Source organism: Dasypus novemcinctus, chromosome 18 (genome assembly GCF_030445035.2).
Source record: "Dasypus novemcinctus isolate mDasNov1 chromosome 18, mDasNov1.1.hap2, whole genome shotgun sequence".
Classification (NCBI taxonomy): Eukaryota; Metazoa; Chordata; class Mammalia; order Cingulata; family Dasypodidae; genus Dasypus; species Dasypus novemcinctus.
In genome coordinates this window covers 17214534-17239391 of record NC_080690.1, presented here as the reverse complement: position 1 = coordinate 17239391, position 24858 = coordinate 17214534, and the positions used below count along the sequence as shown (strand labels likewise).

The 24858-nt window shown below is 38.1% G+C and overlaps 1 protein-coding gene across 5 annotated transcripts in view; it reads left to right on the top strand.

Annotated features, from left to right (window-relative positions):
- Nucleotides 1–24858, top strand: part of PHLPP2 (PH domain and leucine rich repeat protein phosphatase 2) — a 79820-nt gene that overhangs the window by 39013 nt on the left and 15949 nt on the right. For 2 of the 5 annotated variants that reach the window (XM_071209096.1, XM_071209095.1), the window contains exons 4-14: nucleotides 2569–2661; nucleotides 2743–2933; nucleotides 5651–5776; nucleotides 7969–8123; nucleotides 9554–9700; nucleotides 10104–10334; nucleotides 13267–13469; nucleotides 16362–16422; nucleotides 19477–19572; nucleotides 20852–21007; nucleotides 24203–24403. In XM_071209096.1, coding sequence (XP_071065197.1) covers nucleotides 2569–2661; nucleotides 2743–2933; nucleotides 5651–5776; nucleotides 7969–8123; nucleotides 9554–9700; nucleotides 10104–10334; nucleotides 13267–13469; nucleotides 16362–16422; nucleotides 19477–19572; nucleotides 20852–21007; nucleotides 24203–24403 — 1660 coding nt within the window. Of the gene's footprint in view, nucleotides 1–2143; nucleotides 2662–2742; nucleotides 2934–5650; nucleotides 5777–7968; nucleotides 8124–9553; nucleotides 9701–10103; nucleotides 10335–13266; nucleotides 13470–16361; nucleotides 16423–19476; nucleotides 19573–20851; nucleotides 21008–24202; nucleotides 24404–24858 lie in introns of all 5 variants that reach the window. The other 3 variants (XM_058279767.2, XM_058279766.2, XM_058279768.2) reach the window with 2 other exon arrangements.

Genomic DNA, 24858 nt, shown 5'->3' with positions numbered 1-24858 from the left:
TGGACTCTTAATTATATTCCATTGATTTATACGTATATCCCTATGTCAGTACCACACTTGATAACTGTAGTTTTGTGGTAAATTTTGAAATTGGGAAATGTGAGACTGCCAACTCTGTTCTTCTTTTTCAGTGAAACTTACATTTATTTCCATATGAATTTTAGGATCAGCTTGTGAATTTCTGCAGAAGAGGCAGGTGGAATTTTGATAAGACTGTATTTTTTATTTTATTATTATTATTTTTTAATGTTACATTAAAAAAATGTGAGGTCCCCATATAGCCCCCACTCCCTCACCCCACTCCTCCCACATCAACAACCTCTTTCATCAACGTGGCACATTCATTGCATTTTGTGAATTCAGATAAGACTGTATTGATCTGTAAATCAGTTTGGGGAATATTTAACATGTTTATTTATTTATTTATTTATTTCTCTCCCCTTTCCCCCCACCCCTGTTGTCTGTTCTCTGTGTCTATTTGCTACGTCTTCTTCTTTGTCCGAGTCTTGTTGTCAGTGGCATGGGAATCTGTGTTTCTTTTTGCTGCATCATCTTGTGTCATCTCTCTTGTGTGCATTGCCATTCCCGGGCAGGCTGCACTTTCTTTCACGCTGGGTGGCTCTCCTTATGGGGCGCACTCCTTGCGCGTGGGGCTCCCCTATGCGGGGACACCCCTGCGTGGCAGGGCACTCCTTGCGCGCATCAGCACTGTGCATGGGCCAGCTGCACTTGGGTCAAGGAGGCCCGGGGTTTGAACTGCGGACCTCCCATGTGGTAGACGGACGCCCTAACCACTGGGCCAAGTCCACTTCCCAAGTATTAACATCTTAACAGTTTATGTCTCCCGGTTCATGAGCATATATTTAGATCCTAACATATATTTAAATCTTTTAAATTCTTTTCAGCGTTTTATGGTTTTCAGTGTGCAAGTCTTACCCCACTTCCATTAAATTTATTCCTAGGTATTATTTTCCATGCTATTGCAAATGGAATTGTTAACTTTACTTTAGGATTGTTTATTGCTAATGCATAGAAATACCATTTTTTAAAAAAAATCTTATACCCTTCAACCTTGCTGAACTATTTTATTAGTTGTAACAGTTGTTCTTGGCTCTTTAGGATTTTCTACATACAAGATCATGTCATTTGTGAATAGAGATAGTTTTGTTTCTTCCTTTTCAATCTGAGGTTGATTTTGAGTCTGTAAATTTGAGCTTAACAGGGATATCTTCTGAACATGCCTAGCAGGCAGTTGGATATTTGTTATCAGAACTAAGGAGTGATTGAGACAGGAGATAGAAATTTGAGAACCATAATCAGTCTGTGAATAGTGCAGTTGGTAGGATGGATGCCAGATTGAAATAAATTGAGGAGTAAATGGGAGGTGAGGGAACAGAGAAAACTAATATAGAAGCACTGATGAGAAGAGCGCCTCAGAAGAATGAACGCATGTTTCTCAAAATATGGTTTGTGTGCTGTGTGCTTTAAAATTACCTGGAACATTGGTTAAAAATACATTTTCCTGTGTTTCCTCCTGGACCCTTCACATTTGACTCTCTCGGTGGGTCTTGCGATTCTACATTTAAAACTAATTTCAGATAATTCGTGCGTGCATAGAAATTTGAGAATCACTGAACTAAAAGAATTCTAGAGTTGAGACAAGGAGGGAATGGGAGAAAACATGAGTGTTTTTGTAGCTTTAAGGAGGAGGATGGAATTGAACTGTGAGAAGAGAGAAGAACCAAGCTCCCTGAGGAAGGGTGGAATTTAGAATATAGATGAAGGGATTGACCTGGCATGGAAGGGGAAGTAGCTTCCCCATATATCTAGTGTTTTCATACAAGGTTTACTGGTTAATATGATTTTAAGGTCTTAAAGTAATTGAGCCCATTTTTCTCATTCTATGTATGGGGAAGAACAGCAAAGATAATAGGGCAAAGTGACACCCAAGGTTATTTAATCAAGAGTGTGTTTATATCTGAAATACAAATGAGTTCCCAATTCCCACTTCATTACTCTTTACACCGCCTCATACCACTGCTGTTCCCATTCATTTCTGTTTATAGTTACTTGTCTATTAGTAGTGCTTTTACCAAGAACTTAATATCTCTTATATCATAATGTGCTGTTTTCTTCACTGTAGATCAGCCACACAAATACTTCTGGTGAAGAGGAGGGTGGCTAAAGAAAGAAAAACTCTTGCCTGCATGTATCACTCCTGCATCATGATTAAGATAATCGAAATATCCTCATGAGGGACAGAAAGATAAAGAATTATGTACAGAACCAGAATTAATTTTTTCCTTCAGAATAGACGAACAACAATTGTTGGCATTTATTCAGTACTTCTTTTGTATCTAGAATTATGCTAAGTGCTTTATATTCATTAACTTAATTTTTACAAGACTCCTGTGAAGATAGGTTATTAAGATCCAAACTGTATGGCTGAGGAAAATATAGCTCAGTGAGAATTAAGTAGTTCAAGGAAACAATAAGAGGCAGAACTAAGATTGAGACTCAAGTATGTCTGACTCTGAAGTCCGTGATTTCATCCACTCTGCCCTGCAGCCTTTCTGTGTATACATAGGAGCTTTGGTGGTTGCAAGAGGATTAATAGTAGCATCCAAAGGAAAATCTTCCTCTGTAGGCCAAAATTCACAGGTATCCCCACTATATAACTTCTTCCGGTATTCTTATACTACTTGTTGAATGGTGTATTCTGAAGGACTGTTTTCTTTTCAGAAAAACCATGCCAGATGGATCATCTGGATCGAATCCTTCTGTCTGGCATCTATAATGTACGCAAGGGAAAGACCCAGCTGCATAAGTGGGCTGAACGCCTCGTTGTTCTCTGTGGCACCTGCCTCATTGTTTCCTCAGTGAAGGACTGTCAAACTGGAAAGATGCACATTTTACCTCTGGTTGGGGGAAAGGTAAGATTCACAAAGGTGAATTCTTCATTTAATTTTCTTACTCAAATCTTTTTCATAGCTTTTTTCATGACTTTTCAAAGAAAATGGAAACATTATTCAAAATTATAAAGTTTGTCTTTTAGAGTTCTTAATTTAAAGAAAAGAAATGGACTCAGGTCAATTTAAGCCCAAAAGAGATTTATTTACATCACAGACTCTCTGGGAGTCCAAAAGCTATCCAGGCCCAAAACCTTGCCACAGAACTAGTCTGTTGAAGATGCCTCTTCTTCCACTACTAGGCACTAGGTGCTGTTGTTTGCAACAAGAGCAGACAGCGGATCCTGCCACTGGAATCTGCCTTTGGAAACTAAAAGAAAGTAGCTGCCAGCATCTATCACCAAAATAGATTCTTCCCAGTCTCTCCCTTCCCTGCATTAGATTAACATTCAGAGTCTACAGTCACAAGACCCCTCTCCAGCAGCCAGGAAAACATGGAAGCTTGGAATTGCCATTTTTTTCTATCTGTACCAAACAGTCCCAATCATAAGAAAGGAGTTCAGTTGCTAGTCAGTTGAACAGAAAAACAGATTATCATAAGCAGATATATTAATATTTATATGAGGCTATACATAATTTTATTTCTTCTATTTTTATCATTTAATCTTGAATTTTGTAAAACAGTCTGAATTTAAGAGAGCTTCCAGACAGTATGACTTCATGAATTCACAGTTTGAGGCATCCAATCTGTTCCAAATACTCAGCAGTATAGATAAAGTACATCTATATAAAAAGACATGTAGAATGAAATGTAAAGTTGTAATTAGGTCTGAGCCTTCTGGGCTCTGGGTTTGAAAGCTGTGGCAACGCAAGGGTTTAGCTCCTCTAAGTATTTTGATCTAAAAGTGATCCGTTCATGTTGGAGGACCTGGTCCAGACCTATTGGCAGGGACTGGAGGGGTGTCTTTGTTCCTGAAAAAAGACTGGAAAAACAAAACACAAAAAACCTTCAACTGACTAGAGGCTTATTTCTAGCTATAATACTAGGGAGGTGGGAAGACTATACAGCCTGTGACCAGGAAATGAACCAAGTCCCCACTGACTTAATGAAAGGATATATGTAATTCCAGTATCAACCATGCGGCAGGAGTCCACCACCACCAATATAAGACCTGGCTAGTCTTGGGGGCTAAAGGACAGATGAAGAAAGTAAGTAAAATTCCTAGATAAATGTGTTTAGAAAATGGAAGAACAAAAAGAAAATAAATTCTAAAATAATAAGTGGATATGAGTCATTTAGAATATTAGAAATAAAAATACAGTTACTAATATTTAAACCTTAATAAATGGAATAAATTCTAGGTTAGACACAAAGAGAGAATTGGTGGATAGTAAAGTAATTCTTGTCCATTTTGTTCAAGATGTCAGTATGCCCATCAAGATCAAAAACTGTATCTCCCAACCTCCCTTGCAGCTAGTGGTGCCTAGTGAGATATAAACAGAAGTTTCCAAGTGGGATTTGTGAGAATGTTTTTTAAGTGAAACAGAGTTGATGACTTGGCCCTTTGCCCAACTCATCCTTTGTTTATAGAACATAGTCCCTCAGTGCTGGAGAAAGAACAGTCATAGTGACTGAGCTGGCAAGTATATTTTAATTTCCTAGACTGCTTAAGCAAATACCAGGTTAAACAATGGGAATTTATTTGATTATGGTTTTGAGGCCAGGAAAATGTCCAAATTAAGGCATCATCAAGGCGATGCTTTCTCCCCAAAGACTGGGGTGTTCTGGGACTGGCTGCTGGTGATCCTTGATTCCTCTGCTGCCACGTGTCTCCTGGTCTCTTCCTTCCTTTCTGGGCTCCATTTCAGCTTCTTGCTTCCTGTGACTTTCTCTCTGTCTGAATTTCATTCTGCTTATAAAGGACACCATAATAGGATTATAGGTATCTTGATTGAGGTAGGTCACACTTTAACTGAAGTGGCCTCATTAGAAGATCTTCCTTACAATGGGTTCTCACCCACAGGAATGGATTCGATTTAAGAACATGCTTTTCTGGGGGTACGTACAGCTTCAGACCACCACAGCATGCTAAGTGTGGCTGAGTGGGAAAGTAGAAGGAGGCTGGGTCTCTCATGGCATTATGGGGCAAGAGAAATGTGCATTTTCAGTGTGAAAGTATACTAGAAACTGAATAGTTTAATTTACAATAACCAAAACTAAAAACAATCTAAATGTCCATTAATTGGTAAGTTGATAAACAAATGTGGTATATCCATACAGTGGAACACTATCAGCAAGAAAAGGGAATGGACTGCTGATATGAACAAGACCAAGGGTGGATTTCAAAACCATTACTGTAACAAAAGAAGCCAGATACAAAATGGATACTTTATGATTTATTTATAATAAATTCTAGAAAGGCAGAAAAGTCTAGTGTTAGAAAACCGATCAGTGGTTCACAGTGTGTAGGGCGAGGGTGGGAATTGACTATAAGGAAGGAGCACAGCAGAAATTTGTGGGATCAAGGAGTGACCTCTTCGTATTATTTGTATTTTTCTTTATAAAACAGATGTTGAGCATCATGTCATGGACTTATTAACCTTTTGTATATCTTAGAGAACTGTCTGTTCAGATTCTTTGCCCGTTTTTGAAATTGGGTTGTCTTGTTATAATCGTCCTTTGGTTTTTGACTAGGCTTTTTTTCAGTGAGTATGGTTTTCTCCCTTCCCCATCTCCTTAGGTGGAAGAAGTGAAGCGCCGGCAGTACTCGCTTGCGTTCAGCTCAGCTGGAGCCCAAGCTCAGACCTATCATATCAGCTTTGAGACTTTGGCCGAGTACCAGAGATGGCAAAGGCAAGCATCCAAGGTGAATAAGTGATGAAACATCTTGGTGGGAAGATAAGAATATAGAAGCCCAATGGAAACATATTTTGTAACTGGAATTATTGTCAAGAGAGTGAATTATAATTTTTATGTATATTACTGTAGACCTTTCTGAGTATATAATGAATGAATTCATGTAATTCCACTGGGAGATAACAGGTCCTTAGTTTATTATTTTTATTTGCATAGAAAAAAGACCTTTAAAAGTGTTTTCAGGTGCATTTACCTTTATTACATCAGTGTGAGGAAAATAGGGCAAATATATCTGTTTGACCCTTGAAGGACTTGAGATATAATGAGATTAAATTATTCACCCTTGGCCATAGTAGTCAATGATAGATGCAGTCATTGCCAAACTTGTACTCTATTCTTGATCTGTATTTATTTAGCACAGCCCTGATGAACCATTTCAAGCTTACTGATTGGGCAGAGACATGTAATCCTGTTGCAAACCATCATTCCTATATGCTGAGGATAATTAGCCTTTCTGCATAATTTCTGCTTTTTAACCTTTAAAGATGAACTGCTCCAAAAATTGTATCATAGTTCCCAAATTCTCTTATTCTCATAGCCGTCTTATAGAATTTTAACACATTTTCCTTTGTGGATCTAAACAGTTGCATAAGAAATTGTTTCAGAGTAATGACATGCCATCAAAACAAAAATGATTTTCCCAGTGATACTTTGTTTGCGTTTCTAGACCCATTTTCAGTACCCACATTTTATTACTATACTATTATAGAAATTTAAACTGTTTTGGTTTTATTGAATTTTTGTAGTTATATTGTATTTTTTTTTTTTAAGATTTATTATTATTATTTTTTATTTCTCTCCCCTTCCTCCCCCCCTCCAGTTGTCTGCTCTCTCTGTCCGTTCGCTGTATGTTCTTCTGTGATCGCTTCTATCCTTACCAGGGGCACTGGGAATCTTGTGTTTCCCCTTGTTGCGTCATCTTGTTGTGTCAGCTCTCCATGTGTGCAGCGCCATTCTTGGGCAGGCTGCATTTTCTTTCGTGCTGGGCGGCTCTCCTTACAGGGCGCACTCCTTGCACTTGGAGCCGGCTCCCCTACATGGGGGATACCCCTGCATGGCAGGGCACTCCTTGCCCGCATCAGCACTGTGCATGGGCCAGCTCCACACAGGTCAAGGAGGTTTGGGGTTTGAACCGTGGACCTCCCATGTGGTAGACAGATGCCCTATCCATTGGGCCAAGTCCGCTTCCTGTAGTTATTTTGTGGTGATTATAAAATGTGCTCTGTGTAAAACTAGTTTCAGTATTAAGTAGCTATTCCATTTTTCTCCAGTCTTAAGAGAAATTAATATTTTGGGGGCACCTTTTAGATACTAAATACTTGGTTATTTCATTTTGTCCTTACAACAGATGAAGAAACTGCTAATAATTAGTAGAGCCTGTGTGGCTGCAAAAGACTGTGTGTTTCATAGCACAGTGCCACCCAACATTTGTGCAGTTATTATAAATAATCAACATTACTTTTTGCATGAAATGTTAATTTTCCTTCTTTATGTTTATGATTTTTTTTTACCTTTTTTTTTTCTCTGCCCCCCCCCCCAGTTGTCTGTTCTCTGTGTCTGTTTGCTGCATGTTCTTCTTTGTCCGCTTCTGTTGTTGTCAGCGGCACGGGAATCTGTGTTTCTTTTATTTGGTTGCGTCATCTTGTTGTGTCAGCTCTCTGTGTGTGCGGCACCATTACTGGGCAGGCTGCACTTTCTTTCGCGCTGGGCGGCTCTCCTTACAGGGCACACTCTTTGCGCTCCCCTACGTGGGGACACCCCTGCGTGGCACAGCACTCCTTGCATGCATCAGCACTGCACGTGGGCCAGCTCCACACGGGTCAAGGAGGCCTGGGGTCTGAACCGTGGACCTCCCATGTGGTAGACAGATGCCCTAACCACTGGGCCAAGTCCGCTTCCTTTTTTTGCCTTTTATTTACAGAGACATTACAAGTTATACCTTTGTGATTTTCAACCAGCTTGTAGTTTTAGGAAAAAGTGAAAATTAACTGATTTTTATAAATGAATAACGTGATCTCATTACCTTTTTTTTCTTTCCTGTGTTAAATCCCTGCTTATTTGTGGAAATACCCTTCCATCTTATGCTGGTTGATAGATATTCAGTCCTCTCTCAGCTGGGCTCTTCTCTCTGACTTTACTCAGGTGGTGTCCCAGCGATTCAGTACTGTCGATCTCTCATGCTACAGCCTTGAGGAGGTCCCTGAACACCTCTTCTACAGTCAAGATATCACCTACCTCAACTTGCGACACAACTTTATGCAACTAGAAAGACCAGGGGGCCTGGGTACTCTTTACAAGTATGTGAAGAATTGTTTTCCTTTAGAAAATAGATTTCTAGACCATCTTTTTACAACCAAATTGTAATCAATCTCAGTGGTTTGTATCAGTAGATGAACACGTTTTAACATCTTATATATCCTAAAATTTCCCCTCCATCTTGACAAGAAAGTAAAATTTTTTATTCACCAAATTCCTTCCATCTCCCCACCCACCATTTTTTTTTTTTACTCCGTAAGACAAAATATATAAATGCTCTGTTATGGAAGCAGCATAGAGAGATTCATTTTATGAGAAGTTTTTGAATCAAAGCATCAAACTTAAATGTCAGAGAAAATAGGACTAATTCTAAAACTTCCACTCCCAGCAGCTGGGCTTTTATTTTTCCTTTGTACCTGCTACTGCCAGCTCTTTTGCCTGTCGGCTGTGAAACCTCTCTCTCCTAATGAAGGCACCATTTCACCCATAAGGGTCTGTGACCCACATATTTTTCCATCTCCTTTGTTAAAATATATAGATTACCCTATTCTTACCCTTTACCTGTCCCACTTCTTTACCCATGTAAAAATGGATAGAAGGATAAAAGTAATTGGATGAGGGAGCCCATGTAGCTCAGTGGTTGGGCACTGGTTTCCTGAATACAAGGTCCTAGGTTCAATCTGTGGCCCCACTACCTAAAAAAAAAAAAAAGTAATTGGAATTAAAATAATGAAAATGCGCTAATAATGATTGATGTGATGAATGCACAACTATGGATGAATTTTATTAATATATGTCAATAAAATTAATTTGTCTAAAAAAATTAATTGGATGATATTCCTAAGTATTATTACTAGAGTGACTCTCATGGATCCACTTTTATGGTGATAGCATCTTTAGATAAGACTGTAGAGATAATTTTACTTCTAAGAATGAAAGAGAAACACTAAAAATTTTAATTTTATGCTATAAATTGGATTACATACCATAAAACTCCCCATCTCATACATATTTTCAAGCTCTAAGTGGTCCATTCATTTCAAGTGACATTTGAGACAACATAATTTCAGCATTAAAGTTGTTTATAATGGGATATGATCCATATAGTTATTACTTGATCCTGGGTCCATGGGTTGTTTAATTGTTGCAGGTCTGTTCTGTGTTGCATATAGAAGTTTAAAAAGAGAAAAGATTTCAAGTATATCAAGTACACAAGAGTTGTACCAGTGTGAGATTTTCTTCAATATTACCTGCCTATTTTAGGTAGAGAGCTCTCTTTTTGTTACAGTACACCTGACTTCCTTGATATCATGGGCTTTGAATTAGTCATATTAGTATCTTCTGTGCCAAGCATGATGCTTGACCCATAGTTAGTGTCCGATAAATATTTGTGGAATGAATTCTACAATGGTTATTTGAAATAGATCTTTTTCTTGCTATTCAATAGTATAATTTGTATATTTGCTCTTAGATTTTCTCAGCTCAAGGGCCTGAACTTGTCCCATAATAAACTTGGGTTGTTTCCTATATTGCTGTGTGAGATCTCTACCCTGACTGAGCTCAACCTTTCCTGTAATGGATTTCATGACCTGCCAAGTCAGATTGGCAATCTGTTAAAGTAAGTATATGATTTTACTAGGTTCACCTCTTCCTTTGCAGCACAAGAAACTTGACTGGCTCTTGGAACGAAGGTCGTACAACAAGCTCTTGTAGTGAAGTAAATCATATAATTAGGAATCTAGTGACTAAGCCCTCAGTTTTAACAGTAGAGCCTTTGACTATTTTTTTTTATTTTTTTTAATTTTTTTTTATTTTTTATGACTATTTTTAATGTTGGGGAAACCATCCATGTAAATTATATATAAGTAATCTGTTAAATCTTGAAAGATAGAGATTTAAGATGTTTTATAGTTATTGGATTTATAATAAGTTAGCAACACAAGTTAGAATCCATAATTCTAATTCTATCCATTCTAATAATGTCCTTCATAAAATACACTTGCTTTGTTTTCTTTTTACAGTCTTCAAACCCTCTGTCTTGATGGTAACTTTCTGACTACTTTACCTGAAGAACTGGGAAATCTGCAGCAGCTTTCCTCCCTGGGAATTTCCTTCAATAACTTTAATGAAATTCCCAAGGTTTATGAGAAACTCACTATGTTGGATAAAGTGGTCATGGCAGGAAATCAACTAGAAGTCCTAAAGCTAGGGGAGTTGAACAGAATGAGTCATATCAAACATGTAGATTTAAGGTAAGATCATTGTTTCCCAGATCTTCCTTTAGAAATTCTCTGATAGACCTTTATTAAGTTTTCTCTTTATAAAGTCTCCTATAACACATTAGGATTTTAGAACATATTTTCAAAGCTGTCATAGAACTTCATCTGTCTCTCGTTAGCAGGAAGACTAAGACTGTGATAGGCATAACACATGATAAATGTTGTCAAACTGCCTTTGATAAAAGTTCTTCTGATTTACTCTCCTAGCAACATTTTATGAAAATTCTCATTTCTTCACATCCTAGTCAATATTGGATTTTTGCATTTTTTGTTAGTCTGATAGGTAGAAAATAGCATTTCATTGTTTTAATCAGCATTTATTTACTTATGAGTAAAGTTGAGCATCTTTTTGTGTATTTATTGGTAGTTTGTTGCCCATTTTTCTGTTGAGTCATTGAGTTTTTTCTTCTTGATATGCAGTGTATTATAATTAAAATTATAAAGGTAGGTTTCACTACTGAGAACTTTTTATGAGTTTTATTTTCTCATTATAATCTTTTCTCAAAGGAAGCTGGTAATAGACAACTTCCTGGATGTTCTTTGATTTACACTAAGTCATTGATGTCCCCTATAAGGATATAGACAGATTTATTGAAATACAGGAATATGATAACAGTCCTGCATGCATTAAATCAGACACTTGTATAGAAAAAAAACAAGAAGTCGTTTTCTATAATTTGTTATGGAACTATTTCATGTGCTTCTAACATATATTAGGTTAGTGCAAAAATAATTCCAGTTTCAGACCGTGAATTTTAAATCATTATAACTAGGCTCAAACATATCTTTATTAATCAAAATAGGAACCATTACAATCAACACATTTTTACCAATGAGAAATAGGTTTGTTTATTCCTGTAGTATAAAAATCCGTGCTTTGGAATTCAGTGAACTCTTGGAAAGCATTTTCTGCTTCTTGTTGGTTGTGGAAGTGTTTTCCCTGCAAAGAGTTGCCGAGATGCCTGAAGAAGTGGTATTCGGTTGGTGAGAGGTCAGGTGCATATGGAGGATAAGGCAAAACTTCGTAGCCCAATTTGTTCAACTTTTGAACTGTTGGTTGTGTGACATGCAATTGGGCGTTGCCATGGAGAAGAATTGGGCCCTTTCTGTTGACCAATGCCAGCTGCAGGCGTTGCAGTTTTTAGTGCATCTCATCAATTTGCTGAGCATACTTCTCAGATGTAATGGTTTCGCTGGGATTCAGAAAGCTGTAGTGGATCAAACTAGCAACAGACCACCAAACAGTGACCATGACCTTTTTTTGGTACAAGTTTGGCTTTGGGAAGTGCTTTGGAGCTTCATCTCTGTCCAACCACTGAGCTGGTTGTCACCGGTTGTTGTATAAAATTCACTTTTCATCACATGTCACAATCTGATTGAGAAATGGTTTGTTGTTGAGTAGAATAAGAGAAGATGATGCTTCAAAACAATGATTTTTTAAAAATTTTTGGTCAGCTCATGAGGCACCCACTCATCGAGCTTTTTCACGCTTCACATTTGCTTCAAATGCTGAGTGACTGTAGAGTGGTCAACATTGAGTTCTTTGGCAGCTTCTCATGTAGTTGTAAGAGGATCAGCTTCGATGATTGCTCCCAGGTGGTTGTTGTCAACTTCTGATGACCAGCCACTACAGTCCTCATCTTCAAGGCTCTCGTCTCCTTTGTAAAACTTATTTTTTTTAAATGATTTATTTATTTATCTCCCCCCGCCCCCGTTGTCTTCTGCTGTGTCCATTTGCTGTGTGTTCTTCTGTGTCTGCTTGCGTTCTTGTCAGTGCCACTGGGAATCTGTGTCTCTTTTTTGTTGCATCATCTTGCTGTGTCAGCTCTCCATGTGTGCAGCGCCACTCCTCGGCAGGCCGTGCTTTTCTCATGCATGGTGGTTCTCCTCACGGGGGCACAATCCTTGCGCATGGGGGACACCCCTGCGTGGCACGGCACTCCCTGTGCACATCAGCACTGCACATGGGCCAGCCCATCAAATGGGCCAGGAGGCTCTGGGTTTGAACGCTGGGCCTCCTATGTGGTAGGTGGATGCTCTATCAGTGGAGCCAAATCTGCTTCCCATTTGCAAAGCTTCTTGAACCACCACTGCACTGTATATTCATTAGCAGTTTCTGGGCCAAATGCATTGTTGATGTTGCGAGTTGTCGCCACTGCTTTATGACCCATTTTTGAACTCAAATAAGAAAATTGCTAGAAATTTGCTTTTTTGTCTAACATCATTTCCATAGTCTAAAATAAATATAAAATATACAGTAAGCAATAAGTCACTAGCAAAAAAACATAAAGCAAGAAGTGCACATTAAAATGATGTATAACATAACACATTTATTTAAGAATGAATGCTATTATCAAATGGCATATTTCAAGAATGCAAAACCTCAATTACTTTTGCAACAATCTAATAGATTCTTTTCCTCCCCATAATTAATGTAATATGAATTCTTGCACCTAGAGGTAGAGCAGGCACAGCATCAGGAGGAAATGCGGCTGCTTCTCATTATCTTGACAGAGTATTCCTAGGACTGCTTAGCACTGAACCAAGCAGTTATGTTCATCTTCTAGTTCCTTCATCCTAATCCCAATATATTGTACTGAACCTTATTAGGTATTTGAATGTAAGTATTTTACTAACTATGGATAAGGCCATTCTTTCCTTTTCATTTAACTTGTATTTACCAGTGTGGATTGTCTGACCCAGTTCCTAAACATAGAATTCAGGGTATATCTGTCTGGTTATTTATATAGTTCCTTGAAAACTAGGCAAGTAGTGAAATCTTTATGTTGTTTAAGAAAAAGAAAAGGTGATCATACCTCTGCTGTTTTTCTTTTGTTAAGCACATTTAATACAATTTATTAAATTCTGATTTATTTCTGATTATTTCCTTGTCTCTGTTATTAAGGATGAACCATTTGAAAACCATGGTTATTGATAATCTCGAGGGAAATAAATACATCACCCACATGGACCTGCGGGACAATCAGCTGACTGACTTAGATCTTAGCTCCTTATGTAGCTTGGAGCAGCTGCATTGTGAGCGGAACCAGCTGAAGGAGCTAACACTCAGTGGCTTTTCCCTTCGAACCCTCTATGCCAACTCGAACAGTGAGTTCTCTATCCATTCTCCTGATTTTACTCTCGCAGCTCTAGTCAGAACTTCCTGAGAACAGTGGCATCTGTGGTGGTCTGCAGCCACTCTGAAAAATGGAGTTGGAGATTCCAGACCTAGTTTATCTTTTAAGTTTGCTGTCGATGCTTAAATAGTTGAGACGTGCATAAAAAGACATGGCAAGATATTCTGGGGTTCATTAATTGAGCATAATAAGAGACATATTGCAAAATAACAGAGAGGGACGGTGTGTTCTAAACGGAGTGTCAGTAATAGTCTAAAGGAGGAGTCTGAAAATTCCAAGGCCACTGCTTTTGTATGGCCCATGAAGAATGCTTTTTTATGTTTTAATGGCTGGAGAAATGAATCAGAAGATGAGTAATATTTTGTGACATGTAAAAATTACATGAAATTATAGTACCCACACAGCCACACTCATTTGTTTATTGTCTATGACTGCTCTTGTGCTACCGTGACAGAGTTGAGTAGTAGCAAGAGAGATTATATGGCCCACAAAGCCTTAAATATTTATTATTTGACTCCTTAAGAAAACGTTTGCCAACTCCTAGTCTAAAAGCTTGTGCTATGTCAGTTCTTGAATGAAAAGTCCCTTATTTCCATAGTGATTTGCTTTAGGAATTTTTTTTCATCATGAAGGACCTCATGTCTATTGAGGCCATACTTTTCAATGGAAAGTTCTTCTTTACTAAAGAAGCTATACTTACTTTCACTCTGTTTAAAGAATTAATGGAAGAGATGTTCAATTTCACTAAGTATCAGAGGAATACAAATTAAAAAACAACTTTATACTCATCAAATAAGAAAGAAAAAGAAAAGATAATGCTAAGTGCTACCAAAGATGTGGAGATGCAGGAGCTCCTGTACACTCCTGGTTGTTTGTGGGGTCGATTGGCAAAACCACATTGGAGAGCAATATGCCAGTGTTAGAGAAGTTGAAGATGGAAGTATCCAATATCCTAGCAGTTCCCATGTCTTGAATATATTCCAAGACTTGTACACAAGAATGTTTATCACAACATTGTTGTAGTGAAAGAAATTGGAAAAACTATGGCTGTTATTAGGGAAATGGGTTAAATAGTGATAATTTCATACAATAGCATTTTGTATAGCAGTGGGAATGAATATACCAAAGCTTAATGTGTTAACAAGGAAAATCTCAGAAATATTTGTGAGCAAAAAATGAAAGGGCAGAATAATATATACACTATGATAATTATATCAAATTTTGAAACACATAAATATATTGTGTTTTTTTTACCTATAAGCATGCAGTAATAGTATAAAAGAATCCATGGGAATGATAAAAACCAAATTCAGGATGAAAAGTACTTTAATGCTTCAAAAAAAAAATTCTGAAGCTTCAAAGGCAGAATGTAAAGATCTGTTGAAAACTAGAATATGGGTGAAAAAGTTTTTATTATTTTGTTCTCTTTCCTGTGTCTGTAAAATATATTAGTAGGCTATAAGAAAGTTAAGGACTTGTGTGTTCATCACCTTTTATAATGTTTTAGAAGCTTCAATTTGTAATTTTGATCATTGCTTAGAACAGTCAAAGATGATGAGTGTTAACTTGTGCTGTTTCTTGCTGTTGTGAGGTGGCAATAGGTCCTTTGCCTTCTTGAAATACTTATTATCAGACCCATTCTCTATTTTTAATGTATCTAGAGAATCTGAATGACTGGCCTTACTGGAAAAGACTTCATTGATTTATGTGCAGTTCTTAGTAACAGAATCTATCATGCTAATGTACTAAAAAGGCCTTTTAAAATTAGCCAGTTTGCCTACAGAATCATTAAAATGCTACAAACTTGGAAAAACTCACATAAACACTTGCAGTTATGATACCTCAAAAGTAAAGAACATAGCTTCACAAAAGAAGTTATCCAAATGACACCATTACATACCTACAAGAATGACTAGAATGAACAAGACTGATGAAAAACCAGTGTCATCTGTTGGAAGTGTAAACTGGCACTACCACAGTGGCACACTGTTCAGTGTACTCTGTACCCAGTAGCACCTTTCCTAGGTTTATCTTCAACATAAATGCTTATATTAGTCCACAAAAATCATAGACGAAAATGTTCCTAGAATTTCTGTGTTCATAGTAGCCACAAACTAGAAAATGTTTCAGTGCCTATCAGCTCTGAAATTAGTAAATTGTGATGCATTTACATGAAAGATGTATATAGCTATGAGCATGGGTGAGCTCCATCCACATGCAACAATGTGAACAAATCTCCCAAGCATAACGTGGAGTCGGTGAAGTCAGAGAAAAGATGATATATACTACATGTGTGCATTCATATAAGCAGGCAAAACTATAGTCTGTAGAATTAGAAGTCAAGAGAGGAAGTAGGTGTAGCTCAGAGGTTGAGTGCCTGCTTCACATGGATGAGGTCCCAGGTTCAATCTCCAGTACCTCCTTTAAAAAAAAAAAAAGAAGTCGGGAGAGCATTACCTTTGTGGGGTAGTGATGGAAGGAGGACAATGGGTGGCTTCTGGGGAGCTGGTAACATTGTTTCTTGACATGGGTACTGGTTACATGGTTTGTTAGAATTCATTGATTTCTACATTATTGCCATTTTTTTTTTTAAGTTAGAAGGCTAAGTAGTTACTATTAACGTTTAACAACCCTTGATCCAGTACACAAGAACCTTCAATTAGTTTTATTTGTTTTCCAAGAAAATGGCATTAGGCATTTAAAGTTAGTCCAAGTGAGTTCCCTTGTGGTTTTTATCTTTAGTTCCTCTCAGTAGATGATAGCAGTTTTATCTCTGCTGCTTGCACGAAACTACTATTCCCTTGTTTGCTCTCAGTTAACTTTTTTCAAGAATGTCTCTAACTCTGGTTTATTTTTTAATTAGGGTTGACAGCAGTGAATGTTTATCCAGTACCTGGTCTACTGACTTCCCTAGAACTGTCTCGGTGAGTGTGTATCAGGAAGGTGGTGCTTGTTGGTTCTTGACATTAAAGATATGTATGTGGAATCTTCAGCCGTTTGGAAATGTAGGAAATCTAAATATAGTAAAATATTTGTATAACTTGGAAAAAGATAAAAGGTTGAGCAGAGGAGTATATTTAATAGCCATAGTATATTTTTAAAGGAAGGATCCTCTTAAAACAGAAAAGGTGCCTCTGAATGATTCATCCTTAAAGTCTATGGATTTAGAATGAGATGCAGACCAAGGAGACAACCTGTCATCCCCTGGGTGGCAGTGATTTCCTTTTTGCCAGTTAGAATCCTGTAATTCTTGAGTTTTAGGTAGTGGCTTTTTGTTTCTATTCTCTTTTGCTTCTTTGATACTCTCTTGGTCTGATTTTTGTAGAGACGCTACTATAATTATACTCAGTATTTTATTATTTCTTTTGGTGGTCAAAAATAAACATAAGTGAGGTTTACTTTCATTTTTATACAAGTATTCAGTGGTTGAATTTTCCAGTATGGTGGGTGTCTTTTGGAGAGATAGGCCATCAGACAATAAGTTACAGGGCAGTATCCTAATAAATGCTGTGAGCATGAAAGCACTAGGAGCATGTTAGAAGGGGCAGCTGACAGGGTTATATATGGTCAGTATTCTTGTAAAGATTGAGATGATAAATGTATAATATATAGCATATTACCTGGCATATGGCAGTCTCTCAAGAAATAGTCTCTTTTTGTTGTTACTTTCTTGTTACTATGATTAAGCTACTGTTCTAGATTCTCTTCGTCCCATTTCTTTGTTACATCTTCTCAGCAAAACTTCAGCATGGATCAATGCCAAGATTTACCTTTTCTGCTGAGCTTGAGCATTGCTGAGCAAAATCACATTCACATAAACATTGCTATAATAAATTCATGATTTCCAACCTCGTTTGATGCTTATAGTCCCTTTGTCTTTATAGTTCCTTCTTCCAATGTCCTAAGCACCTGTTCCAAATTGCTCTACTTCCTTCAAATCCCATTGACCCATATCTCCTCCTCTCTAGACTTTAGCACCCTATTTGATGGAGATTTCCCTCAGCTTCCTACCATTTTGCTTTAACTTATAGATTCATGTCCATTCCCAACTGTTTTCCTCTTTTCAAGGCTGTTTCAGCCTTTCGCTCCATTTTCTTCATTGCTCTGGGACCTTGGTTTATTAGGCGTCATCCTTCTTCTCTTGTCTGTGTTCAGTGTATTCCTTTATTTCACACTCATCTGTTTTCTGTCTGAATGAACAGAGAAGTTCCCCTTACCCCATAGTCTTTCTAGTTACTGTCCAATCCCTCTCATCCCCTTTCTGTTCAAATTTCTTAGGAAATATTTTGCACTGGACTCAATTTCCTCAGTTCCCATTTGCTTCTTGTCCCACCATAGCTTCCTTCTCTTTTGGAACTTTTTATTTTAAGTATATATCAGTGCTGTTACTCATGCTCTCTTTTCTTCAAACATGCTATTTTCATGACTTCTCAATACAATCTGATTTTATTCATAGTACTTTAACAATTCCTTCTGTGTATTTTGTCAACTCTTCTTAGGCTAGCCCTTTAAAGGTCAGTTATCCCCAGCATTCTGTTCCTGGTCCAGTACACTTCTCGTTTGACATATTTACTCCAGTGGTTTCAGCTACGCTTGCATAGTGCCACCCAGATCTCTAGCCCAGGCCCTCTTCCACACAGCCTTGTCTCTTACTCTCTGCTCATATTTGATGCATCACCAAACTGCATATTATTCTCCCCATACATCTTTTCTTTCTTATTTCTTCTCTTGCCTCTGTGCCTTAGCTCATGTCGTCTCTTGCTTGGAGTGTGCTTCTCACCTTAGGTCATTGTACCACATTCTTCAAATTCTAATCCAAACGTCATCTTCCTTAGGGAGCTTTCCTTGATCCAGTTCAGGCAAAGTATTCCCATCACTAGGCTATCGCAGTATCTGTCTTTCTCTTATAACACTTACACATACATGTATACCTGTATACATACATTCTTACATACATATATTCACACATAGATACATTGAGGCCTGGAGAAACTAAGTAACATCTGAAAATAAAATTTTTTTTTAAAGATTTATTTTTATTTATTTCTCTCCCCACTCCCCCCACCTCCCGCCCCAGTGTCTCTTCTCTGTGTTCATTTGCTGCGTGTTCTTTTGTCTGCTTCTGTTGTTGTCAGTGGCACGGGAATCTGTGTTTCTTTTTGCCGCGTCATCTTACTGCGTCAGCTCTCCGTGTTTGCGGTGCCATTCTTGGGCAGGCTGAACTTTCTTTTGCACTGGTTGGCTCTCCTTATGGGGCATACTCCTTGTGCGTGGGGCTCCCCTACGTAGGGGGCACCTCTGCGTGGCAGGGCACTCCTTGTGCGCATCAGCACTGCGCGTGGGCCAGCTCCACATGGGTCAAGGAGGCCCGGGGTTTGAACCACGGACCTCCCATGTGGTAGACAGACACCCTATCCATTGGGCCAAGTTCGCTTCCCTGAAAATAAAATTTTTTATTAAACATCCATCCAGTGTTTTAAATATTGGAGTCCATGTTCTAAATGGTTCGAAACTTTTTACTTTTTTCTACACTAGTTATCTTTTTCCCTTCCTTCCTCACTTTTATTCTGCTAATTTTTCTCAGAATTTGCTTTTCTTCTTGCCTAGTCATCATTCAGTGGTGAATTCCTGCTCATCTCCTGAGTTTTTTTAAAATGGAACTTCTTCTATTAAGTCTTTCCTCATCTCTCTTTCATCCCATCCCATCCTATCCCACGCATGCTTTCCTGCTGCTGAAAGCCTAGGTTGCGTTTTGCCTGCTTTGGGCATGTGTTGTGATTGAGCCAGTGCTCTGCATGCTAATTCAGCAGCATTCACTGAGTACCTGCTGTAGTGCAGGTAAGTGCCAGGAGATTCCTTAGAGAGCATGTGCCTGTGTCACAGAGTTCATAAGCCAGTTAAGAGATACATTGTAGTCTCGTGTAGTGAGTTCCACTTCTCATCTTAAATGATGCCTTTTGATTATTAATTTTCTGCAGAAACCTGCTAGAGTGTATCCCCGACTGGGCCTGTGAAGCAAAGAAGATAGAAATATTAGATGTGAGCTATAATCTCCTCACCGAGGTTCCCATGAGGTATGTGTGTGTGTGTGTGTGTTAATGTGGATAAATATATGTGTATGTATATGTATGCATGCATGCATGTATTTATTTCTCTAGCTTTGGGTTGCTTTTCAAAGGTATTTCTCATTCATCAATTCAGTGAATATTGAGTACCTGCTTGAGTGCAAGGTAGTGTGAGGTGCTTTAAAGAATACAGTAATGGCTAATGCATGATCTCGGTCCTTAAGGAACCTAATAAAAGGGAAGGAGAGGTGACATGTGCAGAGATAACAGTAATAAAAGGTTACAAGTGTTGCTGGCATAGGCTGATGATATGATAGTAATACTAGATTGTTTTTATTGGATGAGTTATAAAGAGCTGGGCTGTGTTCTAAGAACTTCTCTTTTATTATTTTATCTCTAACAACCATATTATATGGTACTCTTAACCTCATTTTAAGATGAGGAAATGTTTAGTGTGGTCAGGTAACTTTCTCAGTGTCATACACAACAAGGAATTGAAGTGGTCATCCTTACTCTGGAGATTTAATTCTTAATCATGCACTGTATATAAAAAATATTTTAGAAATTCAGAAGAACTTTGTCTAAATAATTAAAGAACGTTTCATGGAGGAAATGGCATTTAAGTTGACCTTTACCAAATGGTGGGAGTTTTATAAGAGGAAGTGGAAAGTAGGTGGAGTGGTGGAAGATGGTACATTCAATGTTCTGGTCAAAAGCATTGAAGTGGAAAAAGTGTGGATGGCACACTCCTTTAAAATTAGTCTTTGTCACACAATAAGCATGACCAGTCTTTAGAGTCAGACTTCAGATCAGATCCTGACTGGTCCACTTGATGTGTTTAGTTTGTAATCTTTGCAAATCACAGTCACTTTCTGAACTTCTTTGTTAGATGGCCTCACACATTGTAAGCATGGAATAAGTATTAGTTTTGTTTAAGTAAATTTTGTTATTGTTATTAATCAATTATATTAATATTAAAAATACACTGAATTTTTAGAGCTGTCTGGACAAAAAATTCTTTTATTTTAGAAATTGCTTTTTTAGTGTAAATCGGTTCTATGCTCTTTGCTTTCATTAATTCATCTTTTCTCAGAATGACCTTAACGTCTTCCTGGTGAGAAAACATATGGTTGGGGCTGCTTTCTTGGCTCAGATACTTGTTTGGGATTATACTGTCTAGGAGAATATGTTTCTACTAGTTCACTGGTTTCAGTTAAATAGCCTAGGGACAGACTCAGAAAAAGCATTTAAACAAGTTTATTTGTTCCTTTGTATTGTCTCCCCTTAGAATTCTGAGTAGCTTGAGTCTTAGAAAACTGATGATAGGACACAACCATGTGCAGAGCCTTCCAATGCTGATGGAGCATATCCCCCTTGAGGTGTTGGATATTCAGCATAATTTACTCACCAGGCTGCCAGATACTCTCTTCTCCAAGGCCTTAAAGTAAGTGCCACTAAGCGTTTTTTCCAGAATAGCAGAATCATTGGCTAAACAAACTGCATTGACTTGTCATTGGAGTGGCCTTTGGAATTGTGTCTACAGTGTTTACTTGATGGTCCAATGATAGGTGGATGTTTATTTACAACTTGTATGACAGGGAATAAGATACTGGTTCATGAGCTAATACTGTTCTATTCAAAGTTGAAATAACAACCAAATATTTCAGATGTTTTTGTGTTGTAAACAATTTCAAACAGGTTGGAAAGGTTCAGGCTTTGATCTTTGAAAATGAGTATAGTTATGACTTTGAAAGAGTAGTCATAGTATTCTGATACAGCTTCCTTAAGCAATTTCAGCTTTTGCATTGGGAAGAAAAGAACATACCACTGAAGTTATTTTAGTTTTTGCTTCTAGCTTTACCAAACTATCAGAGTTAGTCTTTATTTGCGAGCTTTTTTAGTACTTTCTTTGAAAACTACATATTTAAAGGTAGCTTCATTCCAAAAGGTGTTATCTGCATTTTCATTGTAAATTAACACATAGATGGTATGTTTTTCCATTTTTAGGCCTATAATCAGGTTTCTGTAATATGTATGTCACCTTTAAATGAAATCTAGTTTTTAATTATAATCTTCTGCAATATGGAGAAGTCAGTATTTTCCTTAATTTAGAAATGGAGAAAACAAAGATAAGCACTGGTAATTTAACATAAGCTGGGAAGGGGATGTGGCTCAATTGACTGGGCTCCCATCTACCATATGGGAGGCCCAGGGTTCGCATCCCAGGGCCTCCTTGTGAAGGCAAGCTGGCCTGCGCCACACGGAGAGCCGATGACCCATGCCGCGTGGAGGGGGAGTGCTGGTGCAGCAAGATGATGCAACAAAAGGGAGACAAGCAGACCCAGAAGATCATGCAGTGAATGGACACAGAGAGCAGACAGGAAAAACAAGCCATAAGGGAGGGGGAAATAAACCAACCAACCAACAAACAAATAAATAAATTTTAACTTAAGCTACATGAGGCACAGAAAACATTTGGCAAATAAGTATCCAGCTTGTTCTCATCTCTGCTTAGCAGTTTGCTTATCTCTGAATCTATTACACACTTGGAGTTTCCTAAAAGTAAAACCTTTGGAAGTTCTAAAAAATGTTTGAAGGAAGTTTCCTTTTTTAGAGTGTTTATATGGAGTCTCCATGCAGTAACACGTGTTAATACATATTTCTTTTTCCTTTTGTTTTATTTTTCAAGAAGCTTTAGAGTACATAAATCATCCATCAGTAATATAGGGGAATTCCCATATACCCCACCCCCTCTCCCTAACACATATTTTTTTAACAATGCATAATGCTGCATTTAGTTCTAATAACAGTTTGAAATGAATTAGTTTTACAACCTTGACATCTGTAATAACGAGGTTCCTTAGCAAACTGTCAATGAAGCTTATTTAAAAAGACTCTGCTTGGGAAGCGAACTTGGCCCAGTAGTTAGGGTGTCTATCTACCACATGGGAGGTCCGCGGTTCAAACCCTGAACCTCCTTAACTTGTGTGGAGCTGGCCCATGCGCAGTGCTGATAGGTGCAAGGAGTGCCGTGCCATGCCGGAGTGTCCCCTGCATAGGGGAGCCCCATGCGCAAGGAGTGCGCCCTGTAAGGAGAGCCACCCAGTGCAAAAGAAAAGTGCCGCCTGCCCAGGAATGGCACCGCATACATGGAGAGCTGACACAACAAGATGACGCAACAACAAAAAAAGAAAAAGATTCCCGTGCCACTGACAACAGAAGCAGACAAAGAAGAATATGTGGCAAATAGACATAGAGAACAGACAACTGGGACTGGGGCGGGGCAGGGGTGGGAAGGGGAGAGAAATAAAATCTTTAGAAAAATAAAAAATAAAAAAATAAAAAGACTCTGCTTAGAGCATTTTGGAGCACACAGAAACACAAGTGGACACAGAGTGCCCTTAACAAGCTTAAAAGCTAATCAAGGGAAGCAGATTTGGCTCGACAGATAGTGTCCACCTACCACATGGGAGGTCTGATGAGCTGGCCCACACGCAGTGCTGATGCATGCAAGGAGTGCTGTGCCACGCAGGGGTGTCCCCTGCATAGGGGAGCCCCACGCACAAGGAGTACGCCCTGTAAGGAGAGCCGCCCAGCGTGAAAAAAGTGCAGCCTGCCCAGAAGTGGCGCTGCATACAGGGAGAGCTGATGCAGCAAGATGATGCAACAAAAAGAGACACAGATTCCTGGTGCCACTGACAAGAGTACAAGTGGACACAGAAGAACACACAGTGAATGGACACAGCAGACAACGGGGTGGGAGGGGAGGGGAGAGAAATAAATAAAAAATAAATCTTAAAAAAAAAAAGGCTAATCAAGGAGGTAGCTCATACAACAAAAAGAAGACTTAACGCACAAGTTTAACAATATTAGCTTCCTTTTATTGAGCCCATTCTATATATACACTAAGCACTATGCTATGAAAATTTTAAAATCATACCATGTTTCTCATGTTAGATTGGCAGAGATTAAAATGAATTAATGATACTTGGTGTTGACAAAAGTATGAGCAAACTAGCATTTTTATATACTTCCACTGTGGAAGTATAATTTGTTAACAGCCTTTCTGGAGCTCAGTTTGGTAATATATATTAAAATCTTTTAAAAAATGTATATGCTTTGACCCCACAAATTCTGTATCTAATTGAGTAGCCTAAAGAAATAATTAGATAAGGACACAGGTACTCATTACGATGTCTATAATATCAAACAATTAGAAATAGCCTGTATGTCCATTTTTTAGGGGATTGGCTTAATAAATTAATGAAGCCACTAAAATTAGGACTTTTTCTGAAGGTTTTCTGCAAGTTCAAATAGATATGAACATTATACTCAACATCTTTCATTAAACATAACAACAGTAAAAGATGAAGTTAGATTAAAATCAGACCACTACAGAAGCCTGGAAAAACAACCAAGACTATATTCTTTTCTCTCTACGTGGCTTGCATGAGTTGAGTAAAAGGACCTTTGAATTGGATAGAATAAATTATAGAAAACTAGTTGGAGAGAATTACCTTTGTCATGAGTTGGGATGCATAGAATGACAATATTCCATACTGAGATGGCTTTACAGTTTCTACATAAGAAGGCACAAAATAAACCTAAAGGAAACAATTCTTTGTGCATCCTCTGTCAGTCTCAGGTACTTGAACGCATCCGCAAATAGTCTGGAGTCTTTACCACCTGCCTGCACAGGGGAGGAGAGTCTGAGTATGCTGCAGCTGCTTTATCTGACCAACAATCTCCTGACAGATCAGTGTATTCCTGTCCTGGTGGGCCACCCACACCTGCGAATCTTGCATCTTGCTAGCAACCAACTACAGACCTTTCCAGCAAGGTAAATGCATTCAAACTTTGATCATTTCAGACACATAACACTAATTCTACATTTGTCAGACTGAGTTTTTGGCTATCTTACTATGTACTCTTGCTTCTATTGAGTGACTTCCTGATGTTGTAATTTCACTAATGGAATGGGTAAATCTCATCTTCATAGACTCTACCCAGTTGTTAGCATTAGGAACCAGAGAAATAATAATGGGCTGAGGATACTCAATAATGTACAGGCTTATGAAATAAATTAATGAAATTCTGAAAGTAATTTTTTCTTTTCTTTTGTCAGAACTATTTTATAAAATACAGTTGAGTCCATTCACTTAGTCATTATTTATATAATGGCTACTGAGTGCCAGGTCATGTGTAAGTACTGGGGAAACAGCAATGGTTAAGTTACAGTCTCTGGTCTCAAGGAACTTAAGTCTAATTGGGGAAATGCACAAGAATACAGCAATT